General features: G+C 46.3%; 1 protein-coding gene across 3 annotated transcripts in view; it reads left to right on the top strand.

Annotated features, from left to right (window-relative positions):
• Positions 1–14161, top strand: part of SCN5A (sodium voltage-gated channel alpha subunit 5) — a 76909-nt gene that overhangs the window by 27087 nt on the left and 35661 nt on the right. For 2 of the 3 annotated variants that reach the window (XM_090284523.1, XM_090284522.1), the window contains exons 10-13: positions 930–1109; positions 1697–2068; positions 6838–6970; positions 7832–8070. In XM_090284523.1, coding sequence (XP_090140649.1) covers positions 930–1109; positions 1697–2068; positions 6838–6970; positions 7832–8070 — 924 coding nt within the window. Of the gene's footprint in view, positions 1–929; positions 1110–1696; positions 2069–6837; positions 6971–7831; positions 8071–14161 lie in introns of those variants that run through there. The other variant, XM_090284521.1, reaches the window with a different exon arrangement.

Here is a 14161-nt window from a genome sequence, read left to right as displayed (position 1 = left end):
TCACCTGACTGGGGTGCCTGTAAGCATGGTGCCTGCTGGCAAAGGTGGGCCCTGGGAGTGGGGTGCCTGCTGGGGAAGCTGTTCCCTATGACTGCAGTGTCTTCTAGGTGAAGGTGCTTCTTATGAGCATAGTGCATGCTGGGTAAAAAAGATCCATGTGGCCCTGGCTGGGTGGCTCGGTTGGTTGGAGCATTGTCCTGTACACCAGAAAGGTTGGAAATTCAATCCCCAGTCAAGGTACATACCTAGATTGCAGATTCAATCCCTGCTCGTGGCACATACAGGAGGCAGTTGATTGATGTTTCTCTCACATCTCTCTGTCTCTCTCTTCCTCTCCCTCTCTCTCTCTCTCTCTCGCCCCTCCCACCCCATTCTCTCTAAAATCAATAAACATATCCTCAGGTAAGAACTTTAAAAAAAGAAAAAGAGAGAGATCCATGTATCCATGGACACAGTTATCCTGGTCAAGGGATGCCTTCTGGAGGGGCAGTGAGGGTCCAAGATCAGATGCCTGAGCCAGCTCAGGAAATAACTCTAGAGCCAGCCTGTTGGAAGCCAGGCTGTGAACATCTTTCTTCTCACTGCCCCCAGCACCTGTTTCGGCCAGCCAAACCTTCTAGAAGATTCTCTGAGCTCTAGTTCTGTCACTTCTTCTGCTCATTCACAGCCCTTCTGTCTTTCCCCCACTGACCCCTCGCCCAGGAGCTACCCATATCAGCCACACTCTCCTTCTCCCTGGACTTGGGCCTTTCCCAGCAACCCAGGTCTGTCTGAGCTCATCTTTCCAAGGTACCCGTATGTGACAGGAAGTGTCCAGGTCCTCTCACTGATAGGGAAAACTGGGACACTGGGAGTCACCTGACCAGTCTTAGCCTGAGGCTGCATGGAGTCCCTATAACCAAGACCCCCCTTCTCCCACCCTTTTCCAGGCCCTCGCGATCAGGGGTGTGGACACCGTGTCCCGCAGCTCCTTGGAGATGTCCCCTCTGGCCCCAGTGACCACCCATGAGAAAAGAAGCAAAAGGAGCAAACGATCGTCTTCGGGGACAGAAGAGTGTGGGGATGACAGGTTCCCCAAGTCGGACTCGGAGGATGGTCCCAGAGCAATGGTAGTCCCCAGCCGTGGCGCTGACCCTTTCGTGGGAGGTCTGGTATCAGAAGCCCTCATGCTAGGCCCCTGGTACAGTCGCAGCCTCGATGGTTACTCCCCAAGGAGGACACCCTCGAGACCCTCCCAGCCATTCCTGTTTCCCGTGGCCATTTTTGGAGCGGAGCAGCCCTGGGCAGCAGGACGGGGCTCAGAGACACCCCATTGTCTAAATTGGCTGGACACTAAGGACATGCCCATATGAGTGAGGTGCGTGGCTGTCCAGGCCAGGCTGGTCTACACAGCAGGAGCCTTCCTGCCTCCTCTCCTCCTGCCCCACCCCAAGCCCCACCTTCAGGCCCAGGTGAGCTTCAATGTCAAAGCCCCAGAGGCAAAGGCTCCAGGTGGGCAAAGATCCCAGAAGCTACAAGATTGCTTTTGCCCTGCACCCCTCCCCTGAGTACCCCCTGGCTCAGCCCACCCAGACTCGAGTGACGGGCTAAAGCCCTCGGCGCTCCGAGAAGCTGAGCTGGGGCCGGTGCCGCGAAAGATGCGTGGGGAGCACTTGCAGAGCTGTCTTGGTCATGCCGCCTCTCCCTGTGCCCTCAGAATCATCTCGGCATCACCCAGGGCCTCAGCAGGAGCTCCGTGAAGTCACGCTCCAGGCGCGGGAGCATTTTCACCTTTCGCCGGCGAGAGATGGGTTCCGAGACGGATTTTGCAGACGATGAACACAGCACGGCGGGGGACAGCGAGAGCCATCGAACGTCACTCCTGGTGCCCTGGCCCCTGCGCCGGCCTAGTGCCCAGGCACAGCCCGGTCTCGGGACCTCCGTTCCCGGCCACGCCCTCAACGGCAAAAGGAACAGCACCATAGACTGCAATGGCGTGGTCTCCTTGCTGGGGGCAGGTGACCCTGAGGCCGCCTCCCCAGGGAGCGGCCTGCTCCGCCCTATGATGCTGGAGCGCCCCCAGGACATGGTGAGCTGACCCCTATGATGCAGCGCCAGGGCAGATCTGGTCTCCCGACTCACCATCAGGGCCAGGTCCAAAAATACCAAGCATTCAGTGAGCACCTGGTGTGTGCTGGGTTCTGTGGGTGTGTTGTGGTGAAAAACAGAGGTGATACTTAAGTATTTAGCAACTGGTAAGGCCTGGGCATCGAGACGCCATGGTGGCACAGAGCAATGTCCTGGAGGAGCTGTGTGTGCCAGGTGTTAGCCCTATAGAGCCGCTGGATCCTGGGCCGCCCAGAGGCTCTGGGTGGAAGGGCCAGAGTGGCAAGAGGACACTTACCAGACTTGGGGCAACAAGTATTCACCAAGTTTGAAACATTTCAGTGCATTACAACTGGTGACTCGATATTAACCCAAATAGTAAGTCCTCTAGAAGGAAGAAGCAGAGAAGAGGGAGGAGGAGCCCCCTGTTCATTAGAAGGCATTTAAACGAAGACCAGAAGGAGAAAAGGGTGGGAGCCAGGCTGCTTTCTAAAACTGGGAGGGGTGATATAGAAGAGTGGATGGCACCTGGGTCCTGGAGACAAACTGGTTTAGAGAATCCCAGCTTATCAGCTGGATGGCCACAGGCAAGTTACTCTATTTCCCTGTGTGTCCCTCATCTGTAAAGTAGATTAAAAATATCCATCTCAGGATGGTTGTGAGGATTAATGAGCTAATATGGGTAAAGGACATGCATGAGTATGTTAATGTTGTAATAACTTCATAATCACATACTGTCATTGCATCATGGTGGAGAAAACAGCAAGTTCCGAGCCCAGAAAACAGCAAGTGCAAAGGCCCTGAGGCAGAAACAAGCTAGCCTATTGGAGAAAATGCCATGAGGTTAGTGTGGCTGGAACCCAGGGAGCAAAGAGGAGAGAGATTGGAGCTATTGTCAAAAAGGTAATGAGGAGGGACCTGCCAGTTCAGGAAAGACCAGTTACAGTTTTGATCTCTCAGTTAGCTGATGCCATAGCAGACAGATGACTGCCCAGTTCGCCATGGAGTGTCCTTGTGGACACAGGGCCCAGAGCAGCCCACCCCAGCAAAAAGCAAACATGTGGCTCAGACCCCATTGCCCACATGGAACTGGAAGAGGGCAGACTTTCTGAGGAAGCTGGGACGGGACAAGGAAACAGTCAGGAATGGCCAAGGGCCAAAGAGCCTGTTTTGCTCAGACACTTGGTCTAGCCGTGAGACTGCACTGTTCTCTGTGCCTCCATTTCCTCATCTGTAAAGGGAAAATAAAGTTAATATCCACGTCAGCAGGCTGTGTGAGGGCTAAAAGAGTTAAAATCTGCCTGATGCGTAAACCAGGACTTGCCTCATATTCCAGTAATTATTATTATTGTCTGTTATTGTAATAATTATTGAGCAGGAAGGAATCAAGACTCCTGGACACATTGCAGAGTGCCTGGGGCCCTCACACTCTTCTGGGACAGGAAGTCAAGGAGAGGGTTCCAGGTACCCACTGGGGGCAGACCACAGCTTCTGGGTGGGCTTGGGGAGACCCCTGGCCATCACCTGTAGGGCGGGGTATCTGACTTCCCAGGGACACCAAATCCCAGTGGCTGCAGAACCCCCTTCCTGTCCAGCCCAGGAGTCTCATCCTTGTGGAGTCAAGTCAGCAGCCTGGAAGCTAATAGAATTTCCTAATCTCATTAGGGAGAAAATCATCTCATTGTAGTGCACATGTCGGGAGGAATCCAAGTTCAAACACTTCATTACCGGGAATTCTGACTTCACCCATTCTCACTTCTGTAGCGTCCATTTTTAACCTTAAGGGGATTAGCTGGCCAGGGGGATCATTTGCAAAGTTAAAGGAATTAGTAGACGGAGATGGAGACATTGAAAAGTTAAAGAGATTAGCTAGGCCCTGAGAATGCCCTCTTGGCTTCTACTGAGTTCCCAGTGAGACCTTGCTGTCCAGTTCTAGTCTGATAACAAAGCACAGTGCCAGGCACACAGAGGTTGCCGAGTCACCACGGGAGGGGAGGCAGGAAGGGCCATCCCAACAGACAGCTCAGGTTTAATTTGTCCAGATTTGGGGGGAGGGGGGTAAAGGTTGACTTTGTCCACTGTCTGCATGGGAATGCCTGTCCTAGAAGGACACATGGGGCTGGGTGAGGCACACCAAACAGCCACCCATTAGACTTTCATCCCCCTTCCCCTGGTCACCTAGCAAGTTAGAGGCAGAGCTAGAACTCTAACCCAAGCCTCCTGATTCCCAAATATTTATCCATCTGCCAGTAGTTATCCAGTGCCAGCTGACTGCATTGAGTGCCCAGCAGTGTTTGAAGCTCCAGGGCTATAGCAATGAACAAAACAGACAAGAGCCCTGCCCTCAGGGAGTTTACATAGTACTCAAGAAGACAGATAGTTAACTGATTTCCAGGATAGCTATGGGGAGCTTAGGGAATGGGGGTATTAGTTAGAATAATTGGAGAAGTCCTTCCAACAGAGGTGACATTAAAATTGACAGGCTAATGATTTTAGGGAGCCAGCCAGGAAGACATGGGAGAATAGCGTTTTAGACAGAAGGAACAAAGTGCAAAGACTCTGAAGAGAAAGAAACCTGTCATGTTCAAGAGATGAGAGAGCCGGGCAAGACCAAGTGTGGTGGAACCGACAGAAAGGGATCTGGAATGAGTTTGGTCAGTTAGGTTTTGGACTATGCGGAGCCTTGTAGGTGATAGAAAATTTCGTTATTTACTATGTAATCTAGGGAAGCAGTGGGCTGGGGGGAGCTGTTGATCAGGGGAGTATTATGATCTGATTTTTAAGAGACCCCCTTTCTGCTGTATAGAGGATAGCCAGAAGAGAAGAAGAAGCCAGTTAGGAGGCTGTGGTGGTTTTAGGAAAGATGATGATAGCCTGCGCTAGGATGGTGTATCCGTCAGCTATGGCCACAGTAATGCTGTATAACAAACTACCCCCAAAGTCAATGGCTAACAAGAAGTTTTTATTCTCACGCTCGCTTATCTGCACATTGCTGGTAGTTTGGCTGGTCTAGGTTGGGCTTGGCTGGGCTTGGCTGGGCAGCTGTGCTTCAGACTTCTCATTGGCTTGGCTCCCCACTGTGACTTAGACTCAGGGCTGCTCCTCTTGTCTTTGTGCTGAGGCCCAGGAAGAAGGAGTGGCAGCTCCCTGGGGAAGCTCTTTTTCTGGAGGATTACTGGAGCACCAGAGCAAGGCAGATGGCTTCTGTTCACATCAGGTCCACTAATATTGTCTTTTCCAAAGCAAGTGTGTCATCAATGGGACAAGGAAGTTTATTTACCCACAGTGGAAGGGGAAGGAGTAAATATTTGCTAAATGATAACTACAACCATCCAACTGTAAAGGAGGAGAAGAGAGGTTGGGAGAATGTAAAGCAAGCTGGTGAGTTAAGCTGGTCAGTAGTACCCAGGATACTACTGTTACACCAGCCACCTCAACACTTCTCAGGTGCCTCTGCTTCTTGAATACTTCCAGTGACTGAGGGCTCACTACCTTATTAGGCAACATTTCAGGGCAGTCCTGCCAATTAACAAAGGTTGACCTGTACTTGAACCTAGATGGATTTGGCTCCCACCCCCAGGCCCTGGCTCTGCCACCCTGGGTAGCCTAGGTCCATCCATCCTGTGCTCTATAGAGGTGATAGATCCTCGTTTTTGCATACTGAACAGCCAGGTGCCTTCAGCAGCCCCCAGCACGAGCTCATAGACTGTGGTGATACAGGGCTGTGCTGATATGAAGCCTTTATGGGTCCTCCCTTGGTTCTGTGAGGGGTGCTGAGAAAGCCCAGAGAATCCTACTGCCACCTGACTTCATCAGGACATGTCTCCATTTGCAGACCTGCTTCTTTTACTGACAAAAATGATATGAGCATGTTGCAAACAGATCCCATGGTGCAGAAGTACGTGGAGTGAGAAGGAACTTCTCCTTCTCCTTCTCCTTCCCCTCCCCCCACAGCCCCATTCCCCAGATACACCCACTCTACCAGTTCAGTGTGTATCTGCCAAGTCTTTTTCTTGTCTTTCCATCAGACTGGATGTCTTAGATGTGCTCCCAGGGGAACACTCGTGGAACTGCCTTGTTCTCTTTATTATCTGTATCAGGGTCCAGAGTCAGATTATACCCATAAATGATTTTAAAATTCTTCCTATTGATTTTACAGTAACAGGAACCGTGCTGCAATGAACATCCTTGTATGTATATTTTTGGTGCACGTGCATAATTATTTATGAAGTTAGATTACTAGATGAGGACTTGCAGAGCCAGTTTAAAATTTTCTTGGTAGACAGAGCCAAACTGACTCCACCAAAGCTTTCCACCAGCCACGTCGGAGCATTGTGCTTTATGCTTCTATCAATGTCACCTTAGAGCTCAGTGGATTATTTTCCAGCTTCTTTATGCTCTTGACTCCGGGGAGCTTGAGGTCAATTAAGACTCCCAGGACGTTTTCACAGGGACTAATGTGTACCGCAGCGCCTGGTTAATAGAACTTAGTTATATAGTTCCTGTCCACACCCAAGAGCCACCACTGCTGAGAGACGGTGAAGAATCGAGAATGAAGGAGATGATAACTGGTGGGAGGGAAGGGGGAGTTACTGGGAGGAAGGTGAGAGCAGAGAAGTCCAGCACCCAGTGTCCCATCAAGACCCCCCGTCCTGTCCCCCTGTGGCACACCCAACCTGAGTCTGGGCCAGTTGCCCCAGGTCAATCAGAAACCCGTCCCCAGGCTGACACCTATCTCCTGGTTGTACCCAGACCACGCCCTCGGAGGAGCCGGGCAGGCCGCAGATGCTGAGCCCCCAGGCTCCATGCGTAGATGGCTTCGAGGGGCCAGGAGAGCGGCAGCGGGCCCTCAGCGCCGTCAGTGTCCTAACCAGCGCATTGGAAGGTCAGCACCCCTCCCCCCCAGTGTCGACCGAACACTCCTCACTTCTGGGCTAGGCAGTGTTCTCCCCCAGCTGCTTGGCCGGCCTTAGCCATCCCCACAGCTGTCCCAGACTTTTCGGTCTATGTCCCCTGCCCTAGGTGTCCTTCATTTGTTTCAGCATGTTCCTTCCTAGGCATTCTCAGGAGCCATGTCTGTGTTTCTTCCTAACATTCCTGCAAGTGTCCTGGCCTGTCCCCGATGCCTATCAGTCTCACCTTGTCCTCTCCCAAGCATCTCCATGTCTGCCTGGGACCATCCTGTCACAAGGATGCTCACTCTGGCCTCGTCCCAGCCATCCCCGTACCTACCACAGGCTTTTCCAGGCATCCCAAATCTGTCCTAGCCCGTCCCATCCTAGGCAGCCCACATCCAGTCCGGTCTGAACTTGGCATCCTCCATCTTGTCCCCTATGTGTTCACATTTTTTTCTGATCTGTCCCAGATGTCTACCTCTATTCCTATCTGTTCTGTCCTGGGTGTCCTTCATATCTGAACCTGCCTGTCCCACATGTGGGCTCCTTTTTAGACTGTCCTGCTCTGACTGTCCCCTTGTCTATGTGGGACTATTGGAAGAGAGCCCACATCTGTCCTAATCTGTCCTGTCCCAGTTTTGCCCACATCCACCCTAGCCTCCTGTCCCTGTAGCCCTTCCTCTCATATTTCCAGGGTAAGGGCTACCCCTTCCCTTAGTCTTCCCTGCCCCTGTCATGTGTCAGCCCTGTCATCTCTCCAACTAAGTCACACATCTTTTCCGGGCTACCGTGAGATATGTATGAACCAGTCAGCATAAAACAAACCCACTCACTGGCTGTCCCCCACCCAGAGCTAGAAGAGTCTCACCGCAAGTGTCCGCCATGCTGGAACCGCTTCGCCGAGCACTACCTGATCTGGGAGTGCTGCCCACTGTGGATGTCCATTAAACACAAAGTGAAGTTCATGGTCATGGACCCATTTGCGGACCTCACCATCACCATGTGCATTGTGCTTAACACGCTCTTCATGGCATTGGAACACTACAACATGACAACTGAATTCGAGGACATGCTGCAGGTCGGAAACCTGGTAAGAGCCCCGGAAGCTGACTCTGACGTGGGCGTCCTGGTATGAAAGGCTCTCGGCAAACTGTCACAGCCTTCATGGCTCGGGGAGGAGGGATCCAGAGCACAGGAGGACCTTCTGAGTCCGGAAGTCGTGGTGCAAGGCATCTTGAAGTTAGAAGTTCCAGAATCAGCTTTGAAGGAACTGAGAGATGTAGGTGGGAGTGAGAAGTTGGGGATAAAGGTGAATGAACATGTCCAGAGGCTAGAAAGCAAAACAAAAGTGGGGGTGAGCCTACATTGGGCGGGGACATGAGGTCTGGCAGTAGGAGATGAAGGAGGGACGTATATGCAGAAAGGGGTGAACATCAGTGCTTGTTGGTTGGAGGGAAGGATGGATGGATTATTGGATGGAGAGGAGGAGGGACAGAGGGATAGAAAGATGGCTGACTGGCTGGCTGGCTGGCTGGTTGGATGGATGGACAGATGGACAGATGGATAGCTGGGAGCAGTGAGTAAACCAAGCACAGTCAGATTTGAATTCTGACTCAGCTCTTACTAACTATATGTGACCTCAAGCAAATCTCTTCGGCTCAGTAATTGGCATAAAACATATTTGTTGAATTTAATAAAAGTAAAATTAGTATGGCAAAATCAGCCTCCTAAGAAGCTAATGAGGACTGAATAAGATAATGTGTGTAATGTACTTGGCTCAGAGTTTGATAAACAATAAGCACTAAAGATAAATGATAGCTGAGCTTTTTATTGTTGTTGTTATTGAAGAGACTGTCCCCAGAAGTCAGAATGTCTGGGTTCTAATTCTGATTTTTTTCTTTTCTCTTGAGACTAAATCAGGTCCTACCTCTTCACTATAAAGGTGGGCAACTGAGGCCTGAGAGGTGACGTAGTGGTGACAGAGCTGGGCATATAGCTACTGTCTCCTGACTCTGAGCGGCAGAGCCCTATTGGCTCTCTGTGGATACACAGAGTCAGCCCTTCCCAGGGGATCCTCGGGCAAGGCTGGATGATCACTGAGTCTGAGGGGAAGGAGGGGGTCATTTGCTCTAACCTCTCACTGCAGACCCAGTCCTGTCTTGTCCCAGCTGCATAGGTGCCCACCTGCAACCAGACAGGCCGGTTTCCCACACTGTGGGGTATGAAGACCATCTTCTCTTATTACTTTCCATATCCAGGTCTCTAGATAGTTCTCTACAGCATCTATTTGCTATAATTCTACTTTTTATACAGACAGAAGGGAAAGCTGTATCTCAGTCTGTAGGAGCCACAGGACACAGCTGTGCCTCCCTTGTGTTGGTCTTCAGATGGTGGTTACGTAGGGCTTCAGTTGAATGCAGTTTTAATGGACTGTGACCATTGGTTTGGACTGAGAAGCAAGTCAAGGTGATAAAGAGCTCTCTTGGTTTCCCTGGATCATTAAGTAGTGATTGAATTGCAACTGTGTTAAAATTGTGGTTCAATTATTATTAAAAGGTCACGGAGTTGGATTATAGCTATATCTAGTTCTGTTTGCATAGCTGTATTGCTAATATGTAAGGTTTTTACTGTCTTGCAGTTAATATATTTTAGATGGTTTAAATATTAAATGTAAAGAAACAAAACCACAAAAATAAGCATGGTTATGTAACCTTGGGATGGGAACAGCCTTTTGAAGTGTGTTACTAAAGACAAACTCCAGAAAGGTAAAGACCTATAGATTTAAATAACTTTCAGCCCATTCTATAATCAAAAAGTTAAAGGCAAATGAAACATCTGTTCTTAGCAATACTGTAGACCAGAAAGCCTGAAAAATCTCTGGTGATGAAACAAAAATATAGCAAACATTCTTGGACATTCTTTGGCATAGCAAAGTTCATGAGAAAGTAACAAAAATGTCCAAGTGCCCAAAACAAAGAGGGACTTAAAAACCACAGCAGTAAACATGTGAAATGGTTCTGTAGTTGCCCTAGATAAGGATGCGGTGGGGAGGGGAGGGGCGTGGGGTTCGGGGGATAGGCACTAGTTGATGATTTGAGTAATCTGGGGGGTTGGATTTCAGTGAACATGTAGAGACATGGCTTTGAGACAGTGTGAGGAGGGGTTGGAACTGAGTAGCCCCGTAGGAATATGGCCCGGCATCCAGTCAAATGGTGAACGAGAAAAAATCCACACACTGGCCCTGGGAAATGATACAGAAAGAAGCTTGTGCATCTCAGCCAGCAAATGCGGTCCTTAGAGGGAAATTTATAGCCGGAAATATACAGGGGGGCACAAAGGTAGGTTTACTATTGTTCATATAGAAAATAATACAATGGTTAATAAATAATAATACAAGAATAAACTGTTTTGTGTACTCACACCTGTAAACCTACATTTGCCCCAATCTGTATACATTAAAAGAGAAAAGTTGGAAATTAACGAGCCAATCATTTGACTCAAGTAGTTAGAAAGAAAAAAAAAACACCTCAAAGAAAATTAAAGAAAAGAGCAGAAATTTAGTAATTTTAAAAGTTTAATTAGGAAGAAGTTTAAAAAAACATTTTTAAAAAAGACTAATAAATTAATTTTTAGCAAGATTAAAATAAAAAAGTTGAAGGCACAAATAAACAAATTATGAATGGAAAAAGAGCATAACTACACAGAGATGAACACAGTATAAAAAATTAGGAACAACTTAACACCAGTAAATTTTAAACAAAGTGAACATTTTTTCTAGAAAAATAGAAGTTACCAAGAAGAGTTCTAATCCCATAAAGAAAAGAGAAAAAAATAAACCAAAACAAATCCAGCAGTGTGTGGTTAAGAAAAATCAAATAAATAAAGAGAAAACTCCTCCTGATCAATTTGGGTTTATTCCAGATACATATGATCTTCCCTTCAATGTCTAAAAATCATCTTAATGAAATTAAACTCTTTGTGGTAAGAACTCTTGGAAAACTAGAAATAATCTGACAAAATATTTACAGAAATCTATGGTAAACGTAACACCGGGGGGTGCTGACCTTCCTGATCAAAATCAGGAACTGAACAGAGATGTGATGGTTGAAACTGATAATAACCAGTAAGGGAGATGCTATCATTATTATCCTTATTTTACTGATAAGGGAACAGAAGCATGAGGTAGCCAAATAACTTAACCAAGATTGTACAGCCTGGAAGCAGTGGAGCCAGGATTCAGAACCAAGCAGTTGTACCTGGAACCCATGTTCTAACCAAGGGTACTACATTGCCTGTCTTCCTGCTTCCAGTCCCAATTATACTGGTGGACCGTATCACCGTGGAAAGAGAAGGGAAAGAAGGAACAAGCAGATCTAACATCGTTTTCCAGGTTAAGGAAATCTGCAGAAAGACTATTAGAACTAATAAGAGAGTTCATCGGTATTGGTAGGTACAGGCTCAATTTACCAAAATTAATTCTGCTCCTAGTCACCGTAACCATGTGGAGAAGGTAGTTTTTAAAAGTTAACACTCTTAAAAATAAACAGCAATAAAACTATGAGGAATCTAGGAATAAATGTAGCAAAAGATCATAAATTTTATATGAAAAAAATTTTTAAACATAAGAGAAGACTTAAATTAGTGGAGAGATACACCTCTTTTGTGAATGAAAGTCTCAATATTGTAGAGATAGCAGTTCTTCCCAAATTAACCTAGATAGTTAATGTGATTCCAGTCAAAATCCCAATACATTTTTATGGGAGCTGGCAATGTAATACTAAAATTCATATGGAAAAGTAAAGTCCATCAAGATAAATTAGAAATAAGGTGGGGAATTTACCCTGCATGTATGTATTAAGATGTATTATAAAGTTCTAGTAATGAAAACGTTATAGTATTGGTGCACAGATAGAAAATTGGACCGGTGCTACAGAACTGAGAACTCAGAAATAGGAAAGGCATATTTGGAGACTTGATAAATAACAGAGATGGAATTATAAATCAGTAGGAAAATGATAGCTTACTTAATAATAAATAATGCTGGGCACGTGGTTATCTGGAGGGAAGAAAGTACATTTAGATCCCTATCCCACATCATACTCATTAATTAGTTGTAGGGAATTGGATCCAATGCCTAACTGTGATAAAGCAAAATTTTGAAGCTTTTAGAATAAAAGTGGGAAAAAATATTTAAAATCCTGGTGTTGGGAAGGCTTTCTTCAACAATATAAAGAATTTATACCATGAAAGAAAATACTGGTAAATGTACTTATGTTAAAATTTAAAATACCCATAAAATAAAGGATACAGTAAAGCGAAGTGAAATCACTACCATAAACTAGAACTTGATATTGTGAAAAGTATGTTAACTAGAAAGACATGCAATCCCGAATAGCCATTGAATGCTTACACATCAGTAAGGAAAAGAGGGGCAACCTACTGGCAAAAAGACAAGCACAGTGGCCAAAGGGAATGACAGGCAAATCACAACGAGGAAATGCAGATGGCCGTAAACAAATGAAAAGAAGCACAGAGGAATGCAATTTAGAGCAACATGGAGATACAAGTTCTCACCCCTGAGAGAATGAAAACTATACTTCCATGTGTTGACAAGGGTGTGAAACAGTGAGAACTCACACTTTGTAAGAGTGTGGATTTAGTACAGTCATCACAGGGAGCAAGATTACAATTTCACATATATATATATATGTATATATACATATATATATATTTCACATATATATGTATATATACATATATATATATATACACACACAGATATATATATTCTTTACAAAGTCTCACATGTCTGTGGGAGACATGTACAAGAAAGTTGTTAGATATAGGGAAAAATTGAAATTGACATAAATGTCCATCCATCCATTAAAAAAGTTAAATAAGTTGTGGTGAATTCGTACAATAAAATACTGTACATAATTAGAATGAATACACGTACAGTCATTCCTCAGTACTCGTTGGCTTCAGAACTTGTCAAACCCTGTACTCATTGCATTTTGACGAGAAAAAAATGTTTCAGCACTAGGTGCTTGCTCAGGTCTTGTGGCACTTGCTAAAACTTTTGAGTCATGACGCCACCCCGCAAGAGAAAATGCGTCATTGTTTGGTACTCACCTGTTCCAGCTCTCCTCACAAGTTCTAGAATGAATTAACGGTGAATACCGAGGTACCACTGTGCATGTATCAATATGGATAAATCTCATAAACATGCCGTTTAGAATAAAATGAACTTTGAACAAAAGAATGCATATGAGGGGGGACCCCCCAAAAATTGGAATTATCTTCTGGAGGTGAGGCTTCTTGTAGTACAGGCTTCCCTCACTAGGTGAGTGTTCTAGGAACCCGTCTCTATCAGTGTACCATCTGGTGTTGTTGTGAGAGGCTGCGTTTGGTGTCAGTGAATTTATTTTTTGAAAACTCTTTTAGCGCGTTTGCCCATTTCATGACGGGTGATTTATGAGCGCACCTGCCCACACCACTGAGTGTTCAGCAGTTTTTGACCAAAAATGGCATGACCCCCATGCCCCACCCTCTACTCACCCAACCTCACCCCAAGCAAGTTTTTTTTTTGTTTGTTTCCCTGGATGAAAGCAGTCCTCAAAAGGAAATGTTTTGCCAATGTGGAAGAGGTGAAACAAAAAATGGCAGAAGCACTAAAAGGCATCAGCATCGATGAGTTCAAAAGCTGTTTTGAGCAGTGGAAAAAAAAAATGTTGATAGGTGCATTGCATCAAATGGAGAGTACTTTGAAGGTAACTGAAGTTTAAACATATAGAAATCAATACACAATTTTTTATAAATACTGTGTTTTTGGGGTGTCCCTCCTCGTACAACATGGCCCATTTATATAAAGCTGAAAATAATGCAAAGAGACTGCATATTGTTATTATATACATTAAAACTGTAAAAAAAAAAATGTGCCTGAAAAAATAAACATGACATTCAGGATAGGGATTACCTTGGAGTGAATGTGGACCTACAGTGGCTTCAGTTTTCCCTGTGATGGCACAGGGTTCACTCTTCGTGGTAGAAGCTGAAGTACTTGGGTTCAATGTCAGGCTCCGGCATTTGAGCTGGTGGACTAACTTCTTTACAGTGTCTCGGTTTCCCTGTCTGTGAAAGGAGGTTAACACCAATCCATATCTTGTAGGGCTATTGTGATG

This window comes from Furipterus horrens, unplaced genomic scaffold (assembly GCF_987537825.1).
Source record: "Furipterus horrens unplaced genomic scaffold, mFurHor1.1.pri manual_scaffold_7, whole genome shotgun sequence".
Classification (NCBI taxonomy): Eukaryota; Metazoa; Chordata; class Mammalia; order Chiroptera; family Furipteridae; genus Furipterus; species Furipterus horrens.
This window is presented reverse-complemented; position numbering and strand designations above follow the sequence as displayed.